Genomic DNA, 21,212 nt, shown 5'->3' on the forward strand with positions numbered 1-21,212 from the left:
GCATCCCCAAAATCAGTTTTGTTTCTATTATTGTCCTTTGTCAGGACCTCAATCTTTGCATATAATACACATTTCAGCGCAATCTGTTGCCTAACTAAGCGTTACATTGCTGCTACTTATAAGGGGGCGTCAGCTGGCAGTCCATAACTGCCCTTAGATGACAAAACAAATTATGGAATCATTTCTATAAAGACAATTGCTAAACTGAAGGCTGACAATGCAGTGAAATAACTGCTTTAGATTTGTAGTTTTGTTATGAGTATGGTCCATCAAAGTTTTGGTTAGATAAATTGGATTCTAGCTCGGATGAAAAGAGGGTTTGCACTTGCTGCAAAACTCATATGAGGTAAATTATATTTTCCAATTAACTCTATATAGGGAGATGGGTGATCTAATTATATCGTAATAAAAACGGGAAATGGCATAGCCAAGCTTCTATAATGCCAAGGAACAAGTATCTGTTTTCTATCTGAATCAATCTCTTCTAGTTTTATTCATATTTTATGAAGAAAAATGAAAGCTGGAATTACTAAGCTGATAGTATTATAAGAATAAGAGTTTATGCTACTAAAGAAATGAGTAGCTAATTTTAAATAATGCTTATTCAATTCAAAGAAAAAATATTACAAAATTTCTTGCTAAAAAGCAATTTACATTTTTATATTGAAGTCAAACAAATCTATCAAATTTTGCCTTGGAACCAGGTCTGCTTACTTGGCTGTAAGAATGAATTTAATTAAACTAATCATAAATCAAATAATTGACTCACTCTGAAGCAAAGCCCTCAACGCTATCATTAGATTTACAATCATGTTTACACTCGATGCGTAATCGATTTACATATTAGCATATGATTTATGCATAGAGTAATTTAAAGATTAATCAATATATATAAAATTTATCTATATATATACATATATATACATACATATCTATATATGTCCCTTATAAACTATGCTCAATCCATTTTGAAAAATGGCATGTCTTAAGCTCATGTTGATAGATTACAAGTTCTTAGCAAGGCATATAACTGCCATAAATCCTTTTAACAACTCTGTGACTCTTTCTTCTCATATGCCATAAATTACATTAACTTTTGACTAATTACTTGCCACAGCAGATTCCATTCAACAGTTAGACTCATGTGTGTGTATGTGTGTCATTATAAAACACTACATAAATATTCGAGTTACTTACGCCTGACCAAGTAGAACTGGGAATATTGTGGCAGGGCACTTCACAATGCGGCCAATGCCCACAGCGAGTCACATAACTCAGTCGCACACACACAAAGGGGCAACAACGGATGCGACAGCAAACATAAAAATTAATTAAAGTCTTGCCGCTATCCTTGCCGCTGCCCGCGCCCCTCTGGCTCTGCCTGTCCTGCTGGCAGCAAGTCAAGTAGCGGGCAATGTCTTGCTCTGCCCAAATTGTTCACACGTTGCAACATCTTGTGGCAACTTACGCCTTAAAGGCTGCAACAACAAACGTCGCGCCACGCCTGAACCCCGAGCCCGTCGTGTCCTTTTCTCTGCTGTCTGTTGGCTTTGCCTGCGAATTGCTGCTGCCACATTTGGCTGCCGCGGCGTCAAGTGATGCGCCTTTTTATTTAACGCCCGAAATTGCTCGGGCATTCAAAAGGTAACAGCCAGCCAGCCAGGCAGCAACCCCTAGCGAGTCTCTACTGTTGTTGTTGTTGTCCTTGTTGTGCTGTTGTTATTGTTGCGAGCTGTCAAATTTGTCTGTGTGTTGCCGTTGTTTCTGCTGTTGCTGTTGCTGCTGTGATTTCGTGTAATTTTATTAATCACAACAACACATTCGTCTGTGCGTCGCCTGTGCGCATCCCTTTCAATTTGGGCAATCCTTTGGCCGTTGACTAATTATGCAATTTGTATGCAATAAAAATATTAATTGCTAGCAAACTACTGCGACCGCAGCACATTATTATTATTATTTGTATTATTATTAAAATTATGCAATTCTCTACAGTTCTTTGTGTTTTCATTAAGGCCAGTACACAGGCTTGTTTATTTACTTCATTGTCTCTCCCTCGCCGTTCCTCTCTCTGTGTATCTCTCTTTGCCATTCTGTCTCTCTCTTTCTCTGGGGGTATTAACAAAAAATAGCGAATAGCGGCATGCAAATTTTCCGCTTGGTTTATTCGGCGCCTTCATGCGAACATCAATGCAAAAATCTGCGTGGCTGCAACACAAAAAAAAAGAAAACAAAACAAAAAATACGAAAATAAATATTTTAAAATGTACCCTTTATATGTTTATTCATAACTCACAAGCAGAGCTTGCAAAAAAACAATACAGCAATTCCTTTAAATTGTTGTTCAAAATATTTTGTACATTTATAATTTAATATGGCATATGAAAAGCTTTTTGGAGTTAGAAAATACGAAAAGGTATTTGAACTACTTTGTAGGAGCTTATATGATTCGATTATGATTAGATTTTTAGATGACATTATTATTTGCTGAGCACGAAAAGTAGTTATGGAAAACAAAGTTTTCAGTATGAAAAGCTATAAAGTTCAAGGAAAAACTATTCTGCCTTACTTTCTTAACCCATTTGTCAGTTCAATCAACTATAAGCTCTCCGTGCGTATATGGAACCAAAATCGTATATAAGTTTCATAGCTGCAGAGCTATACCTCTCTATCTATAGATATATATAACTACTATAATTCTCAATTTTCCAAATCAATACACTTCACTCTCGCTCATCTTTATTGCCCTATATAAAATAAGATTATTTTAAGCATTCCGCTGCTGGTTCTCGATCTGCTTTAAGCTGAATTAATGCTATGATATAATAACCAATAATTAATTATTTTTAAATTAGTATTAGAGTAATAAGCTGTTAATTAGCTAAATGCCATGACATAAACATATTCACTTCATTATATATGTGCATAAAGTTAATATATGAAAAAATATTTCAATATTTTAAGTGTGTTGTGGTTGTCCAATAATTACGTATGCCCACTCGGCTCTGACCACATAAACATATTGACAACACTTTAAATATTATGTGAAACCACTTCGGAAACCACAACAAAAACCACACAAACGCAGCTCATAAATAAATATGAATGCATTGTAAAATGTTCATAAATTCAGTAATTAAATGAGCAATTATTTCAATACAAGCGCCTGTTTATTATCCACTTTTGACAAATTGTACACATACACAAACCCATGTATATATGGATAAAAAATGTGTAATAAAAAAACTGAAATCAAATTAAATTTTCATGGAGTGAAGTCATGAACTTTCCGCAGTTTGCGAAAAACTTTTGTAAAAAATGGAGAAAGAAAGAAAAGTTTTTGCGAAGCGCGCTACTAAAAATCGCTTCATTCTAATTACTTCCTTTTGAACGGAGGATGAACAGCGGGGGTGAGTTGGCGTGAGCCGCAGAAGGACTTCCTGCCAGCGTGGCAGGACACGTCTAGTTTAAGTAGTGACTGGAGAGCAGCTCGCTGGCCTGCGTCGTGGCCGAGCCACATAAAACAATCGTTTCGTAATAAAGATGAAAATTTTATTAAAAGATGTCGGAAACAGATGTCGCCCGCCAAGCTCGGGCCACCCAGCAGCCACGCCCCCTCCTCTGGCAAACAGACTGTGCCATCTAGTGAATCCGGCTTGCAGGCAGCCAACCAACCAACCAACCAACCGACACACACACTTTATAATCTTTTATCGCATTTTTTCTACTTGGTTGACACAAAGAGCGTATTTATGCGACTGTTAACGTTATGAAAAGCCCATAATTTGCCAGCCACCCTGCGTATTTGCCATATAATAAAAATAATAAACGTTATGCTGAAAATCGATAGCAAACAGAATTCGCATTCATTTCATGGGCAATCAAAGGGAGCTGGGGCGATGATTCGACTGTAGCAGCTGATATCGACAGTTGACTTCGCGGCGGTTGTCCTCGTTCTCCTTCTCAAGCTGCTCTCCTATATATATATATATACATCGTCTCCCATCGAGTGTCGTGTATAAATGTTTGCGCTTTATTATATTGCCCATACACGCCCCCATCGAAACATATATGTGTGCTCCTGGCTTCAGGCTTGTCTGCTACACCCGTGTGCAGCATCTTGTGACATTTAACCTTCTTTTTGCCTCGTTTTTTTCGGCGACTCTGTGTGCAATCGGCATCCATTGTAGTCCTTACCATGCCGATACACGCGAGATACGAGTACACGATATAATGATATCCATATAATGATGCGGCTGTCAAATCCATTCCATTGGCATTTTCAACAGTCTCACTCTGTTTGCCTGTAGCTGTAGTGGCTGCCTTTCATCTCCTTATTCTTCCTCTTCTTCTTCTTCTGCAGTCACCCACCGCCCTCGGATAATCTCTCGAGTTGACAAAGTCTTTGAGTCGCTGTGAGAGATGAACACGTCAGCGACGTTTGCTTACCTTGATAGAGATTCAATTTTAATGCTACTTTTTGCGCTCACTTGAAAGACTTTTCTGAATACTTAAGTTTAATCAAAACTAAAATAAAATATTTTAAAATATAAATAAAACTTAAGCTTTTAATGATATAAAACGCTGAAACAATACAATCGACTTTGCTTTGTTTGCACAGAATTGATCTAGACAAAATCAAAATTTCCAAAGCCTAAAAAGGCAACAACGGACAGGCTGCACAGACACAACAAATGCCCTACACAAAGCAATAATAAAAGTTATTTAAGTGGAGCACAAAACTCAAATAATTTACATATTTCCAATTCAGCAAGCGCTTTGCCAGCCCGAAAACACACACAGCAAACCCCAAATAGGCGCCAAAAACAAATATAAATAGAAACAATTAAAACTTTGTCTTTAACACCAGACTTGGTTGAGGTTTGAGGCACGTTGAACCCCAGCAGAATCTGAATAGCGAAAACCCTTCGCTCGCACACATACATATGTCAAGGATCGCGACAGGAGCTGCTGCACATTCAGCCCACTTATCAAATAATTGTCCTCATATTAAGGCAGGCAACAAAGAGATCCACACACACAAACATATACAGACACAACAATTGGCAAAGCACCAAATTGTGGAAAATTGAAATCATCTGCTTAAGCGCAATCTCGCAGCGCCACAAAGCGAAAAAGCCACCCACATAGTCAAGCAGAAGCCGTCGCATAGCTTTGGTGCCAAATAAAAATGTAAGGACACACAATGAGCAAGTAAGACAGAGATGGAGTGAGACAGAGAGAGAGAGAGAAAGAGAGGGATAGAGAGAGATACACACACACATACACAGGGCACATGGTGGAAATCCTTTGCATAAATGATGATGGCTTGGCATGATGAGAACTTTTAATCATTATTATCACATATTTATACGCTTATATGAGCATGTTTTATGTACTCGCTGCCAGTGGCAGGATGCGGAGTAATCCTTTTCAAAGCAAAAACCCACAAATGGCAGCGCAAAAAGGCTGCCAAAACAAAGCCAGTATAATACACACACACACAGCTATATGTGTGTATATGTGTTTATATGTATAGCACTCACATATACTTATGTCGCTTGCTTTGTTATCCTTATTCTTATTGTTGGCGCTGAGAGTGCTCCGCGCTGTTTGATGATGAGTTTCCAATTCGAGTGAGGCCACGCCCACAAAGCAATCGCAATAGGGGCACAAGGACGAGCACTTGCACTTTTCGTTTGCTACAACAAGGGTTGCTTTTCTCCATGTCTCTCTGTGTGTGTGTGAGCTAGACCTATACATGTATTGTACAATAGAGTGGCGCACACATAAAAGTCAAAAGGACAAGCTCAGCCAGTTGCTAAGCTTATGTAAACCAAGCAGAGCTCTGTTATCCTTGGCCAACTCTCTATGTACTTGGCTAAAAGTGCTGCAATGCTGCCTTTCTTGTTGTTGTAGTTGCTGTTGCCGTTGTCGTTGCTGGTGCTGCTGCTGTTGCTATTGCTGCTGACTGTCTAGTAAATAAGTCATCATTGTCGATTGTCGTCATCAACGCGCCGAGGACAACTAATTTGCGGTCATAATAAAAGTTAATCTACTGACTCCTGACGCCTGTTTGCCGAACGTTGTCGCTGCTGCACCAAATTGCGTGTGGACATTGGACTTTGGACATTGGACACTGAACAACAGCGGGCCAAGTTGTTCTAGCCAATTCAACTGGCTATTTCTGAAAATTATATAAACAATTTGGTTAGCAGACCGAAAAAGTAATTTGGCTTATGGGCTAGAACTAAAACGAAAATTAAAGAACTTACTTCCCAAAAGAAATCTTGAATTCCCAAACTTTCCATGCTTAACAAAAAATAACTCTACTTCAGATAAACTATTTAGTATGTTTTGGATTGAGAAACTATGAAATACTCATTTAAAAAATTTAAATAAATTGCAATTAAAATATATAATATAATTTGTAAGAAAAAAATATTTTTGAATGTTTTAAAGAATGTTTTTATATTATTATTTAGGTAAAAATTATACTCAGATAATTATTTTATAAATGATTTAATAAATAAAGTCATTATTTCATATTTTGATTATTGAAATATTAAAATATATATGATTTTTTACTCTCATTATTGGCAAATGAAAAATATCCTGAATCTAATACGAAATATCCAGCAATATATATAAGAATATAAGTAATGCATCCTATATAAGGATAAAAGCAAAAATTCTACACAAAGGTCTGAACATTTCTTTTCTCTGTCTAAAAAAAACCCTTTTTTCTTTTTAATCTTAAGTCTAAAGTGTAAATATTTTTAGTAAATACACATAGTGAAAAGAGCCTCAGCATAAAGCTCTTTCGTAGCCCACTGTGCACATGTCACACTGTGCTCAAAGCAAAGGATCAAGTGAGCGAAAGAGACAGAGGGAGAGAGAGAGAGCAAGAGAGCGCCAACAAAATGGTGGCAAAACATACAAAAAAAGAATATCAAACATGAGAGCAGTTCAAGGCAGGCAACAAAACAAGAAAATTAAATTTTTATTGTTTTCACACAAATAAAATCAAATAAAAAGCGAACAACAATAACGGGAACAGGACACAAAAGCACATACAAAGAGAGCCAAGAGTGGATATAGGCATGTACACACACACACATAGACATACATAAGGAGGCCGTCACGTGCCACATAAACGAGCAGCGACTGGGCAGGAGAAACAGACCAACCACCGTAGAGCAACCCCTAAAAATTGGGGCGCTGCTGCGACGTCCGGGCAGGAGCAGAAGCAGCCACAGCAACAGCAATCGTAGCCGCAGCCGCAGTCGCAATCGCTGTTGGATGCTGTCATTCAGTACGAATCGAGCACTCGACGGTTACGCGGCGCGCACAGCAGTGGCCATACACATAGAGACACTAGTATATTGAAAGTAGTTGATACGGCACGTGATGTCGACGGCATTTCTCGTCGACAGCCTACTGCATGCACAGCGCGCCCAGAGCTACAGTGAGAGCCAGCTAAAGTCGAGCCTCAGCGAGATGCTGTTGAGCCGCGGCCAGAATGAGCCAGCGCCGGAGGAGCGTAACTCCTCTGAGCTGCTGTGCAAGTCGTGCAACTGCGCCAAACGTGGCTACAAATGTGATAAGTGTCGTGAAAATCGTGCGGAAAGCGTGGACAGCATCGAGGAAATGGACATGGATGAGGACGAGGACGATGAGGATGAGGACGAAATTGTTGCGGACATCGATAGCGTCGAGACGCCACATCTGGATGAAGAGGAGCTGGATGACGAGCTGGAGCGAGAGGCAATCAAATTGCCCAAAGTGGAGCCCAAGGAGACGGGCAACAGCACCACCAGCGGCACCACCACCATCCTCAAGGATAACAACAGCAAGCCGATATTGAAGTTCAGCGTATCCGCCATACTGGGCGACACACGTGAAGGAGTGCGTGTAAGGAACGGTAAGGACTACACTCCGGCCAGCGGGCAGCGGGCAGCGGGCAATGAGTAATAAACGCGGCTTGGCAATTAATTTGCCGTGCCTAATGCCAAACAATAACAGAAATTCAAATACAATTGCGATATGGAAAGCCAAAAGAATAACAATTTTGTGAGTTATACAAAGAGAGAGGAAGAGGCAGAGAGATAGAGCTTCCTATCGAAGGGTTTTATTTTTTATTCAGCTACTTCATTGTGCACCTTAAGCCCTCGAGGCGGTGCTCTGCTCTGCTCTGCACGGCTGTAAAAACACAACCAGGCCTAATCATGTTTAAATTATTGTATCTGAGCCGTCGCTAAATCCATCCGTTGCCGCCACCAGAACCAAAGGCGCATAAACCAGTTCCGAGCTGCGATTTCCGAGTTCCGAGTTCCTTTTGCGGCTGCGCGTGCTGCTTAGCCGCACGAGGGTTCGAGTTGGGCTGCTCTTTGTATCTCCGGCTGCCTCAACAAAAAGTAGGCGTGTCTAATTGTGTATCAGTCACTGTAACTGCGTCACATTTCAGCCAGTTTTTTAGCATTGTACTGGCAAATTCTTTGGCTTCGGCTTTGCACAGAGCTGAACCGTTTAGGCTTGTGGGATTTAATGTGTCTTCCATTATTAATGAGTGGGATGATTCCGTGTTTTATTGTATTTTATCACCTTTTTTATGCGATTTTCATTGAATAATGATTTTCTGGGCTATTTTTGCGTGGATTTTACGGCAAAAGCGTGTCAAAGGTTGCGAAATGATTTTTGCGATTATCAGATGATATTAGAGATTGTAATAAAAGGTTGTGAAAGTACTATAATTAGTATTAAAAATGATATTCAGCATTGGAAATTATCTTTGTGGCATAGACACTACAAGAAATCTTCAGCTTGACTAAACATTAATGACACATTGAAAATATATTGTATTCATTTTGGAGGTTGATCAGCTAATGATCGTAATTTTAACATATCTATATATCAATATATATACATAAAAAAATTTATTTGATTGCACATTTCATGAAATATTTGCAATCTTTGAATTGCATTTGTTGACTTTCTAAGCCAAGAATGCTTTTAGAATCTAAATAGGTCAGCAGCATCTATGTCTCTTTGTTCCATTGATCTATTTAATCATTGTTTCTCTCTTTACCCCGGCTATTGTTTCTTTGTTGTCAGCTATTCAAGACATACGCTAGTTTAGAATTAAAATAATATAGAAATTCTTATATAGATAAAGTTCACAGAATCTAAATTCTAAAACTAATAATATAATTATTTACGAAAGTCTAACTAATGAAAAATAGATAAACATATATTCAGTATTATTCAGTTTTCGTATAGCTTAGATATTCTACATATATTTTTCCTTGAAATATATATGAACAGTACTAAGTACTTAGAATCTGCCACATGCTCAATAAATCTTTGAATTTACTACCCAGTTTATAAAGGCTGGAAGAAGAATGGTATTAGAAAAGCCTGAAGAGGTATGGGAGTTTAAGGACTTAGGGCATAAATAACTATCTATTTATGCTCTAAGTCCTTAAACTCCCATACCGCTTCAGGCTTTTCTGTTACCATTTATAAGCCCGCAACAATTTATGTTAGCACTTATCACAATAACATTTGGCATCGCCACAAATTAACTTTTTCGCGCAATAAACCAATTGGCCAAACTTTTTGCGAGCGACAATGTTTGGCATTTGCCGCGGCTGCAGATGCAAAAGCGCTAGGAAAAACCGCCGAAAAGACCAAACAAACAATGCGAACAATTATAACTTAATTTGTGCGCTCATTAGGCACACATGTGGCTAACACACACACGTAAGCACACACATGCAAATGGTGCAAATGGCCGAAGCATACCAAAAACTTTAGCCACAAAATTTCAACTAAAGCATATAAAACACACACACATACACATTTAACACACACACACAGCAAACTAAAGAGGCGTTAATACGTTAATTGTTTCAGTCGCTCTAATCGAATTAAAATCATATCCTGCAGCGCCAGTCAGTGTGTCTGTGTGTGTGTGTGTGTGCTTGTGAGTGGCGTCTGCTGCCTAATTTAATTAGAAATTGAAATGCGGCCACAAAGCTCCAAAGTCTTTCCTCAGGCCCCAGCGAGCATCAAACGCGCAAAACTTTTGTTTGCTTTCCACATGAACTCTAATCGCAAAATGGAGGCGTTAGCGGTGTCTGCACTCAAGGTGTGTGCATTGAGTGTGCGCGTGTGTGTGTTCAAAGTTTTTGAATGTGTTGTCAGCTGGGTGTGTGTCTGTGTGTGTGTGTGTGTGTGTGGGACAACGAAATTGGAAGCTGCGAGCTGTTTAATTATGCCAGTTTGACACTTCAAAGCAGCATCTGCTGTGCAGTCAGAGCCAAGACATTCGCACACATGTGAAAGGGTTGATTTCTTGACAAGATATTTGGGGGCTGACAATGTGGGCGTGTGTGTGGGTGTGTTTATATGCTTGTGGGTGTTTGCGTTTGGAAGTGAGCGTTGATAGGCTTAAGAGCAGACACTTTGAAGTGCCATTATTTTATCTGATCTTCAAAAGCAAATGATGTGAGCCATATAAATATTGCTGGTGTTGTTATCGATGCTAGTTTTATTGCTATAATTAATCCAATTAATTTGTAAGATATTGTTATTGTTAAGAATATAAAATCGTATCTACTGTAAATCTATCGTTGACTCTCCTTAGATATTACCAGCCTAGAATTTTTGTTAAATTATAAATTAAATCTTGTATAGATCTTTATAACTAAAAAACTTTTAGTTATTATAACAAAGAATAAAGATTAGCTTCTCTCTTATACCATTAACTGTTATAATTCTCAAATAGTTACAGCTTACAGACATTTTTGAAACAGCTTCAGCTCGGCGGAAGTCTGAAAATATGAAGGAGTAAAGCAGTTTACTTAAAAGCAGCATTGATAGCTTAAAAAATTAACTTCCTGTTACATATAACATTAACCACAATTTTCTTAAACATATGACTTAAATTGAATACCTTTAATTCAGTCACTGTTTACCTTTCTTTTAACACCTGCTTCGTTTTTCGCAGAGTTCATGCAACCGCAGCATATTTGGCCTTATCTACAACAGAACTTTATGCAACATCACACACATCAGTATCAGCAGCACCATCATCACGCACAGCAGCAGCAGCAACACCAGCAGCAGCAGCAGCAGCAACAGTCGCTGGCGCCACATCACCATCAGCAACACCATCAGGCACTGGTGGGGCAGGCGCCACTGGGCCTGTCGCACCCACTGCATCATCATGCTCATGCACACTTTCCGCATCCCGCATTTCTAACGCATCAGCATCAACAGCATCAGCAGCAGCAGCAGCAGCATAACCACGGCAATAGTTGTCAACCGCAAACCACAGCAACGACGGCAGCATCCTCGTCGTCACCTGGCAGCACAATTAGTGATAGCGACAACAATCACAGCAGCAGCAACAGCAATTCAAACAACAACAACAACAGCAGCAGCAACAATGGCGTCCTCGATGGTCGACCGCATGAAATCGACGAGGACAACAGCAATCGAAGATTAACGCAAGAAAAGCTACAACAGCAACAACTGTTGAGTGGACAGGCAGCGGGAGGCGGAGCAGTTGGTGCAGCACATCCGACACCCCCGCCAACAGGCATGCATCCGGTGATTGCCAAGCCCATGCCCAGTCGGCCCACACCGTTTCTGCCCCACACGCTTAACCATCCGCATTTGCATTCGCTGCTGGCGCACTGTCGCAATCCCTACATGAGTGGTAAGTGTGACTGGTGGTGGTGCCACAATCTAATGCCCTGTAATTACTCTGCCTAACAACAATTGGGCACCCCATGGCGCTCATTAACAAGTGCCCACTGACCAGGTTCCAAACGGCAGCCCCACACACGAGTTTAATGCATTTCCCCAATATGTTTAATTGCAGTTGGTGCCCAAGTGTTTCCCCTGCCGCCAGGTCAGGGCTTCCCCTGGGCGCATTCGACACGTGGCAAGCCACGTCGTGGCATGATGCGGCGTGCCGTCTTCTCAGGTTCGTAGTGTGAGCTCCCCTGCTCATGGGAGTTCTGTTTGCCTTGTGGCTTGCAGGCCTAACTGTTGCTCTTTTCCCATGCAGACTCACAGCGCAAAGGCCTGGAGAAGCGCTTTCAGCAGCAGAAATATATCAGCAAGCCAGACCGCAAGAAACTGGCCGAGAGATTGGGCTTAAAGGACTCTCAGGTGAGTTTCAATCTTGAGTATATGGATAAGTTGTACAAAAAGTTCAGTTCATTGAATATCGGCCAAATATTTAGTTTTCTTCGCCTCAATCAAATATTTCTAGAATATCTCTATGCGTTGCGAAAGCTATCCCAGCACATCTTATAACATGATTTCGCATATGAAATATATTCGTGAAAAATATATTTTATTTTATATCTTGCCCTCTTATAAGCCTCAAGTTGTCTGATAACTTTTTCCACTTCATACCTTTAACTAGAATATAAACTTTATGTTATATATGCCTTATCTCATATGTCCATTATCCTGCCCCAAAATTGATTTCTCTTTAAAGACCATGCCTACTTTTTCAACTTTTTTAAAACATTTAAGCTGTGCCAATTTGCCATAAACAAATCTCAAAAATGGAAATCAATAAACTGCTCGCAGACGAGCTCATAATAAACTTAAAATTATGCTATTATAAAAATGATTTTTAACCACGCATAAACAATTTTCCCCTAAACTTTTCAAATCAGCCTTTCCAACAACAACACCAACAACAGTAATAATAATATGTAAAGCAACGGCATATAAAATAAAAGCCATAAAGCAGGGCTAAATAAAACTCCGCCCTTAAAAACTGTAAAAGCTCTCAGCAATGGCTGCGCAGCTCAAAATGGAAGCCAGGCCACGTATAACAGGTCGTCGTCGCCGAAGGGGGGTAGCTGGCTAGGGGTGGGGGCGTGCTTCCTTTAAATGCGCAGTCGCTCATCTTAGCCCTGTGTATATGTATGTATGTATATACATACATATGTAGAGAGAGGTCGCTTGCTATCGAAATACATATAATGAAATTATAACGAGCCATAAGAAATTCATTTCAGCTTACCAGGCTCAGAGGCGGGCAGTGGCAAGGCGGAGCTGGGGCAAGAGCGAGCTGTCTTTTATTGATTGCGCCAACGCGGCATAATTAAATTAAATTTTTGTTATTCCCTGTTTCTTAAGCGAAACGAAAAAATGTTGAAAGTGGAACGTAAGGAAAGTAAAGGCAGGAATATGTCGATAGGGATAAGAATAATATGTTGACTGAGAATTTTGGTTTTCTTTTTGATTACGGATGATAATAATCAGTGTATACATTATATAAAGTGTATGCGCCGATTGAGGCCTTTTGTAACTATTTTTAAGACATCACTTTAAGACAAGCTACAAGTGAAACCTGAATCCTTTTTGGTCAGCTGCCTAGGAGAAGTTTTGCTAGTTCACATTTATGTATATATCTATATATAGATATAGATATGCCCCATCAATTAAGAACTGATTCCAAGCGTTACGCTTTTAAAACTCGCCTTTGTGAACAAGCTAAAAAACACGGAAGAGGGGAACACAATTGGGACACATTTTTGCCAGTGACTGTTTCACATGGCTGCTGCTGCCTCTCTGCTGTTGCTGCTGCTGAAAATTTGGCATGTCCAATTTGGCCTTGTCAAAATGTAATCGATCACAACTCAATCAATGGGCCAACTGTGAGTTGTCATCGAATGGTGGTGCAAGTCGAGAAGGTGGAGTGGGTAAACGGGCAGCAGACGTTGCCAGTGATGATGATGATGCTGACAATCTCACACCAAATTAGTGCAGCTCTTTTTTTCCGAATGCCGAACTGCATATGATTCATAAAAATTTCATAATTACGCAATAAGCGTGTCCAGTTGCATTTGTCAGAGAATTCATCATCAGCATGAACGGTTACGCCCCTTTTTTACAGGCCGCTGCATGCGGCCGATCGATCATCGGATACGCAGACACAGCCTAATGATCATATAATGCCCGCCAGTTGACAACAGCATGCAAAGGTGTTCATATATGCATGGCCCGAGCTGTCGTTGCCGTCAGCTTTGCACTGTAAGGCTAACCAAGTAATTAAATAGATAAATACAGCTGAGCTGCTGAATAACTGAATTATATAACTAGTGGAAGTCGAGCAAGAGTTAATAAGCGGATATTGATTACAACATGATGGAAATAGCTCGAAATGTGTATATAAATATAGGTTAGCAACAAAACACAGTTAGCTGAGTTAGAGGTAAAAGAGATTACTGGAAAATGCTGTTGCTGAAAAGTTGAAGAATCAGAATCGAGGCAATGAACAATCAATGCTTGCTTAGATCTATTTTAAAAAATAGAAAGCTGCTTAGTAAATTATTACTAATGAAGATATATAAAAATATGATAAGACAAAAACTAGAGTTGGTTGTAAGAAATCTATCAAGTGTTAAGCTAAGTCTCGAATATCTTTTATAGGTGTAAGTTATCTAGAAAGAAATCTCTAGATTCACAGTGCATCCACAGTTGATCTTAGTCTATGTCGTTGTCTGCAAAGCAAATTACTTTCGAGAAATCAAATCATGAAATTTCATATAAACAAGAATTTATCAGAGTTTAGGCTATTCTTACATATAGAAAATATTGTGCATTTTCATTTAAGCAACTTTAAAGTTTTCAGATCGCTTTTCTCTATATTTCCGATTGTGGTCTTTGGTGCTCGGACTTACAATTATTTTATGGTTATTGGTCAGAGCTCAGCCATTAATCTTTGAAGTATAGAAATGTTCAAAGCAGCAGTTTTTTTATTTTTCATTCTCTTTTTTGAGGGAATCAAAGCATTCATCAATTGCACTTTGTCAAATGGGAAAATGAAAATGTCGACGGGATGGCGTCAAAAACAAAGCCGAAAGAGCCAAAGGAGAGACGTTTAAAAAATGTGCAAAAATGTCAGAAAAACTCACAGTCAAATCGCAGCAGTTGGTCCAGGGTCCGAGGCTGCTGCGCCATCTCTCTCTCTCGCTCTCTCAGTGGCTGGACAAAGGACAAAGTGTTGTCCAGCCGACGGCGATGGCGACACCGGCTCCATTAACAGCTAAGCGGGGGTCGCAGAGCTTGTGGTCGAGTGTGTGTATAGGTGTGGGCTATGGGTGATGAACGAGTGCGGATATTCACACTCAAGTGACACTCAGAGAATGAGAAGTGGTGTGTGGGCATGTGTGTGTGTGTGTGTATGTGTGTGTGGGGGGTGTATGTGTGTGGGCATTGCATTGCAGCGCGTGTCCTGGCGCCTAGTTGTATGCAACATGATTTAAGAGCTTCGCAATGTCCTTTGTCGTGCTGCACTTTTTGTTGTTCAATTGCTGTTGCCGTTGCTGTTCATTTGCTGCACGCTGCCCTCTATGACACACCATCGGCCATACATTTATGGCCAGTGCAGTGCGCCTAGCTGCAGTCCCACTGGCCGGCTGCCTGCGTGCCTTGCGGTTGACAAACGGTTGCATTGATGCCAACCGCTCAGGTGATTCATCATTTCGAGTGTTGTTCATTGCAACGTTTATTGCGATTTTAACAAACGCACTTGAAAACTCTCTGTAAAAAAAGAAAACACGCGCGCGTTTATTAACGCGCGCAGCTCGCAGCGCGATTTATGTGCGTTTTATGATTGTTGTTGTATGCAGCTCACGTGCAATGCTTTGATTATGTGTATATTGAGCTCATATTAGCAGCAACTGTGGAGCTTTATTGCTGTTGAGTTGTGTGTGTTTGGCTATTTCCCACATTTCCATAGCCGCAGAGCGCGCGCCCCTCGAAACTCAACTGCTGCCTGTAAGTGACAGTTACCAGCCTCATAATCCGCCAGCTATAAATTTAATTGCCATTAATGACACTTCAAACCACCAAAGACCAGCAGCAACAACAGCAACAGCCACGCCCTGCCAAATACAGCAAGCGGAAATGAAAACATCTTGAGGCCAAAAATTTCTATAAACTGATTTGCATTTTTAAATCAATGCACAAAGCAAAGCTCAAGGAAACGCGATGATATCTGCGGAGCAGGCTAAACGAGTTGGTCCTTTAGCAACCCCCGCACAACAAGCAACACACAAACACACAGCACACACACACGTGCCAGCCGGCAGCAACTTTTTAAGTGTCATGTCCAAAACAAATTCGTCTGTTTTTGATTTGTCGAAAAAATGGGGGAACGCCCGCCAAATGGAAAGCTGCAAAGAGAGAGAAAATAAAAATAAAAACGATTGTCAGATAGCGGCAAAAGCCTTGCTTCAGCATTTGGTACTCTTTGGCATTTTCACGTTATAAATATTTTTATCTTTATTTCATTTGTCTGCGCCGTATAGGGTGTGCGTGATGTGTGTGTGTGTGTGCAAGGAGTGTGAGGCTTGGCAGACATTTCCTTTTTTATTTCGATTTTCATTGTTTGTCATTTCGATTTTGCTGCTTTTTATTATTTACTCAAACCGCGAAGGCCTTAAATCAATTTGTTTTATATAAATAATCTACACAAGGGCTAATGCTACAGAAAAAAAAATATATATATATATATTTATATAGTAAATATATGTATGAAAACAGAGATAAGCGCTGGCCTTTTCTGTCTGCTAAACTTGTGCCTTTTGAGCCTTGTTAGCTGCGAAATGGCTTTAGCTTGATCAAGTAAATCCAACGCAATTAAATGTTTGATAAAGAAATCTGTCTCAGTGCCTAACTATACTTAACTTAAACATTCTATGTAGAAGACAGTCACTTTTCGATATTCTTGCAGCTCTTAGCCACATTTACGGCAATCAAAAAGCATTTCAACCTTACAAAATGTGTTCATAACTCGAATTTCATTTCTCTTGACTTGCAAAAACGATTGAAAAACATTAAAAACCATCATTTGCAGCTTTGGTTACAAAATAAATTTATGACAAATTGCTAAATAAATGGCAGAGGGACAAAGTGAAAGAGCGAAGGAGGGGCAGGGCCCTAAAACAATAACCACAGCCAGCCAGAGTGGACCGGGCAGGAGTGTGGGCCGTGGTAACCCAAAACGTAAACGAAATGACTTGAAATGACTTTGGCAAATAGTAGCAGACTATTTAATACGCTATTACGCAGCATATCGAATGACAGGCCGAGCCGGCCGCGTCTTTGCTTGCTTTGACAAAGCAACCCCACAGCTAGCAACTGCCTTATTAGTTAACATATGTTGCCGCACCCAGACCCAGACCCAGACCCAGTCTCAGACCCAATCTCAGACTCCGACTCCCAACTGGCGCGCTCTAAGCGAAGTCAGCCACACAAACAACAGCTTGTGCTCATTGCCAAAGTCAATTTTCGGCAAAAGGGCGGCCAAAGCAATTTGTAGCTAAACGCACTGAGAGTACCATGCCACTTCGCCCCCTCCCAGCTGTCTTGCCTTCGCCCCTTTCCACACGTTTGCCGCTCTGCTTGGTTTATAAAAACTTCAAACAAATGCCAGGCGGGCTGCGTGTCAGAAAAATCTGTTACTCACTTACTGATTGGGGCTGAAACTGTAACAGTATAATGTGTCGACTGCTTATGGCCAGGCAACAATAGTGAGGGGCAGAAATATAGTAGATGAGAGCCATTTGAACGCTTGATTTGATTAGAGTAGCTAATAGGTAAAAGTCTTTAGAGCTGTCTGCAGCACTGCTGATGGGGCATAGAAGATGAGGAATAACTTTTGATGCCAGTAACAGCGATAGCTACAGAAGTTTTCTATACTAGATAAGATCCATGTATGCATATTATTTAGTCTAGGGTAAGCTAAAAATATTGTATAGAAAAAGGTTGGCTTAGTAACTATATATAGCTATATGATGGGCTTATGAACTACGATGAGAATGACCATAAATCATATAAGATAATACAAGACCTACCATAACTCAGCAGCTACTATAGCTATACACTTGAAATTTGGTATGCAGTATCTTTCATATACATATATACTCAAGATCAGCTGCTCCAAGTAATCTCCTTCCTATACAAATGGCATTACAATAACCCAATGGGCCGACTCACACAAATCGATTGCGCACACAATATCTAATGTTCCTGAACATTTGAACCCCAAACAATATGCATAAATTATTTGTTCAAATGGCCATAAAAACAAACAAATTGATGTAATACATTAATAATATGCTAGGCATAACAAGCGCAATATTTGTAAACATGCTAAAAACTCATTTATAACTGAATTGCCACTAATGAAATTTATGTGAGAGCGCTATGGCGCTATACAGCTCTAATATATATATTTAAGAGTGGATTTAATTTTAGTAACTGGTTCTATGTATATGCTCTCTAGGCACGCCTTGGCCTGTTAAATGCCAGATCAAATGAAACCTATTAAAAGCCAAAGCCAACATCATAATTTCGAGCTCATTAAACTTGGACATAGGCGAGGATTAGATGGGGTGCGAGGGGATGAGGGGCAGCTCGGGGTCCCATTTCAGGTTCATTTTCCAGTCGAGTTTTTTTCCCACCCGTAGACGCATACTAAATTGCACGCTTTATAATTAATTTCCATCAAAAACAGACGACGAACGGCTCAGGTCCTGTTCGTGGCCAGGACGAAGGCTCCATCTCCGGCTATGGCTATGGCGCCGGCTCCGGCTCTGGCTCTGGCTCTGCCTTCGGGCTGGGCTATAATCATTAATCTTATCGCCGCCTGAGCTTATTATTTCAATTGCTGCATGGTGGGTGGTGGTTGGGTGGCTGGGTGGTTGGCTGCTGCGACAGACGCTGCAAAATTCAATGACCGGAAGTAAGTGAAACAGCAAACCTCCCAACCGTATCGAAAAGGCGAAGGCAACGAAAACTCGGCACGTGGCCGAGGCCGAGACTAAAGACAGAAAGCTAAAGGCGACGACGACGTTCGGCAAAAATCTCTGCGGTTAATCGCTTGTTCAACATGTCAGCACTTTCCAGCTTTGTTTGTGTTCTATTCGTTGTTGTTGTTGTCGCTGTTGTTTATTTATTTATATGCCTGCCGATTATATCCTGAGTCCTGAGTGTGGGACTTATTCCATGCCGTTGACTACAAGTCAATTTAACGCATCAATTTGCGCTATTGCAAAATATTTTAACTAATTATGTGTGGTGGTCAGTGTATGTGTATGTGTATGTGCATGTGGGTGGCAACCCTATAAATTGTTGCAAATTTGCTTGGCTTTTTGGGGGACTTTAGCAACAGAGTGTGAGTGCCCCGCTGTGTGTCCCAGACAGAGCAACTGTGCAACTGTAGCTGTAACTGTAACTGTAACACAACGTAGGTAAACACCCATTGAATAATAACTCAAAAACAGTCGCAAAACTTCGGCAGCGGCCAGGGTAGTCAGGGTAGCCAGGGTTGCCAGGCTAGCAGCAATTTGCTTTGAGTGTTTGCGTCCTACTTGTCTCTCACTGTCCCTGTCAAATGCAGCAATACATAAACACAAACACACTCACACTCGCCCACACACACGCACGCAGAGAGAGTGGCTTACAGCACTTTTGCTGGACCAACTTTTGGGCACAGTGTGACAAAAGTGCAAAGAATGTGAGGAGACCTCAACAGCCTTTGTTTTGGCCATTTATCCCTTAAGTTGAAAGTGTTTTAATAAAGATAATGCCTTGTCTTATGGTTCAGTTCATGAACTAGTTTTGCTAGTCTTTTTGTTCGTTCATTTAGTTCACTTCATTTTTCAATTTTGTAGCGGTTCTTTTTACCAAGGAACTGCTCTATTATATATTAAAAATTCTTAAAATGAACTAGTTCCACATAAAACTATTTCTTCCTCTACTCGTTGCTTCCTTTTGAGTACATTTTCAACTCATTTGACACCACTGTGCAGCCTCTAATCAATTTGTAGCCGCTTAGCAAATGTCTCTCATTTGCATTTATTATGGATATGCCAGCGTCTGCTGTTGGCATTGCAGTTCAAACTTTTAACCCTAGCCACGCCCACACACACGCCAACCCCACACTGTACACCCTCCGGCAACCACAGAAACTTTGCAAGCAAAATTTTTGGCCAGAAAAGTTGAAATTTGACCATGAATTTATCTGCGCCTGTGGTCATGAAAACTTTTTGGGAGCTGGCCCAACTCCTTCTGGGACAGCTCCTGGATAGCGCCTGCTGCACTGCTGCTACGGACAGGCATCCATCCGCAGTTGGACATATTCAATTTACCCATTTCATTTACATTTCCAGGTAAAAATTTGGTTTCAAAATCGTCGCATGAAGTGGCGCAACTCCAAGGAGCGCGAACTTTTAGCCAATGGCGGCTCACGCGACCAAACGCTGCCCAACAAAAACAATCCCAATCCGGACTTGTCCGATGCCAAATGCGATCGGCCACTGACGCCGCTGTCGCCGACGCTGCTCTCGCCCAGCGGCAGTGCCACACCGCCGCCCACGGTGGCGTCAACAGCTGCTACCAAGGATGAGCCGGGAGCAGCAACTGGAGCTGGAGCGGGGGCATTGGCTGCTGTCACACCCAAATCACCGCAATCTGCCAGCAGCAGCTCGCCTGTGGAGGGCGCTCCGACGCCTACGTCGATCAGCAATCACCCAACCGGGCCAAGCGGCTATGGCATGCAAATCAGCTCACCGCCGCCACTGCTCACCAGCATCAAAATGGGCGATCAATCGGGCACGCCCACCCCAACGCCCACAGTTTCATCGGCAGCCTCTTCGCCGCCAGGCATTGGCAGCGCTGCTGACTTTCAGGCCAAGATCAATGCGGAGATGCAGAAGCAACTGGTGGCCGCGGATCTCAAGTTCAAGCTGGAGAGCAGCATCCAGGAGGCCAAGCAGCGCCGCTTTGAGCAACTGCAGCAGCTCCATCACTCGCCTCACTTTACGGCCATGCGCGAGGTGGAGCTGGCAGCGGCAGCAGCTGCTGCGCAACTGCATCATCATCACCAGCAGCAGCAACAGCAACATCAACAGCAGCAACAGCAGCAGCAGGCGACGCCCAGTGGTACGCCCACTTCTGCCGCCCACTTTCAGAGCACGGAGTTCATGAAGCTCTACTATGAGGACTACGAGGACTCCAACTCGGACAGCGATGAGGAAATAAGCGTAACGTGATCGCCAGGATATGCGGCCAGGGAAAACTATATTGTAAATATATGTTTAGCATTTTTAATTGTACATTTTGCGTAATTATCAATATACCTACTTATAAAGCTAATTAATTAATTAATT

At 41.2% G+C, this 21,212-nt stretch overlaps 1 protein-coding gene across 1 annotated transcript; it reads left to right on the plus strand.

Moving 5' to 3' along the window:
- The first annotated feature begins 7,407 nt into the window (after nt 1-7,407).
- Nucleotides 7,408-21,095, plus strand: LOC111601714. Its single transcript, XM_023318432.2, has 5 exons — nt 7,408-7,921; nt 11,009-11,722; nt 11,888-11,992; nt 12,077-12,180; nt 20,214-21,095. Exons 1-5 carry the CDS (start codon nt 7,408-7,410, stop codon nt 21,093-21,095), a joined length of 2,319 nt encoding a protein of 772 aa, XP_023174200.2.
- Nucleotides 21,096-21,212: the final 117 nt, after the last annotated feature.

The sequence above is a fragment of the Drosophila hydei genome, unplaced genomic scaffold (assembly GCF_003285905.1).
Source record: "Drosophila hydei strain 15085-1641.00,03,60 unplaced genomic scaffold, DhydRS2 tig00000001-arrow-pilon, whole genome shotgun sequence".
NCBI classification, from domain to species: Eukaryota; Metazoa; Arthropoda; class Insecta; order Diptera; family Drosophilidae; genus Drosophila; species Drosophila hydei.

Bases quoted from the DNA above. Each gene is read 5' to 3' on its own strand.
- LOC111601714 (XM_023318432.2), top strand. From the start codon at position 7,408: ATGTCGACGGCATTTCTCGTCGACAGCCTACTGCATGCACAGCGCGCC. The intron at 11,993-12,076 runs GTTCGTAGTGTG...TTTCCCATGCAG, and splicing joins GCGGCGTGCCGTCTTCTCAG to ACTCACAGCGCAAAGGCCTG. The intron at 12,181-20,213 runs GTGAGTTTCAAT...TTACATTTCCAG, and splicing joins TGGGCTTAAAGGACTCTCAG to GTAAAAATTTGGTTTCAAAA.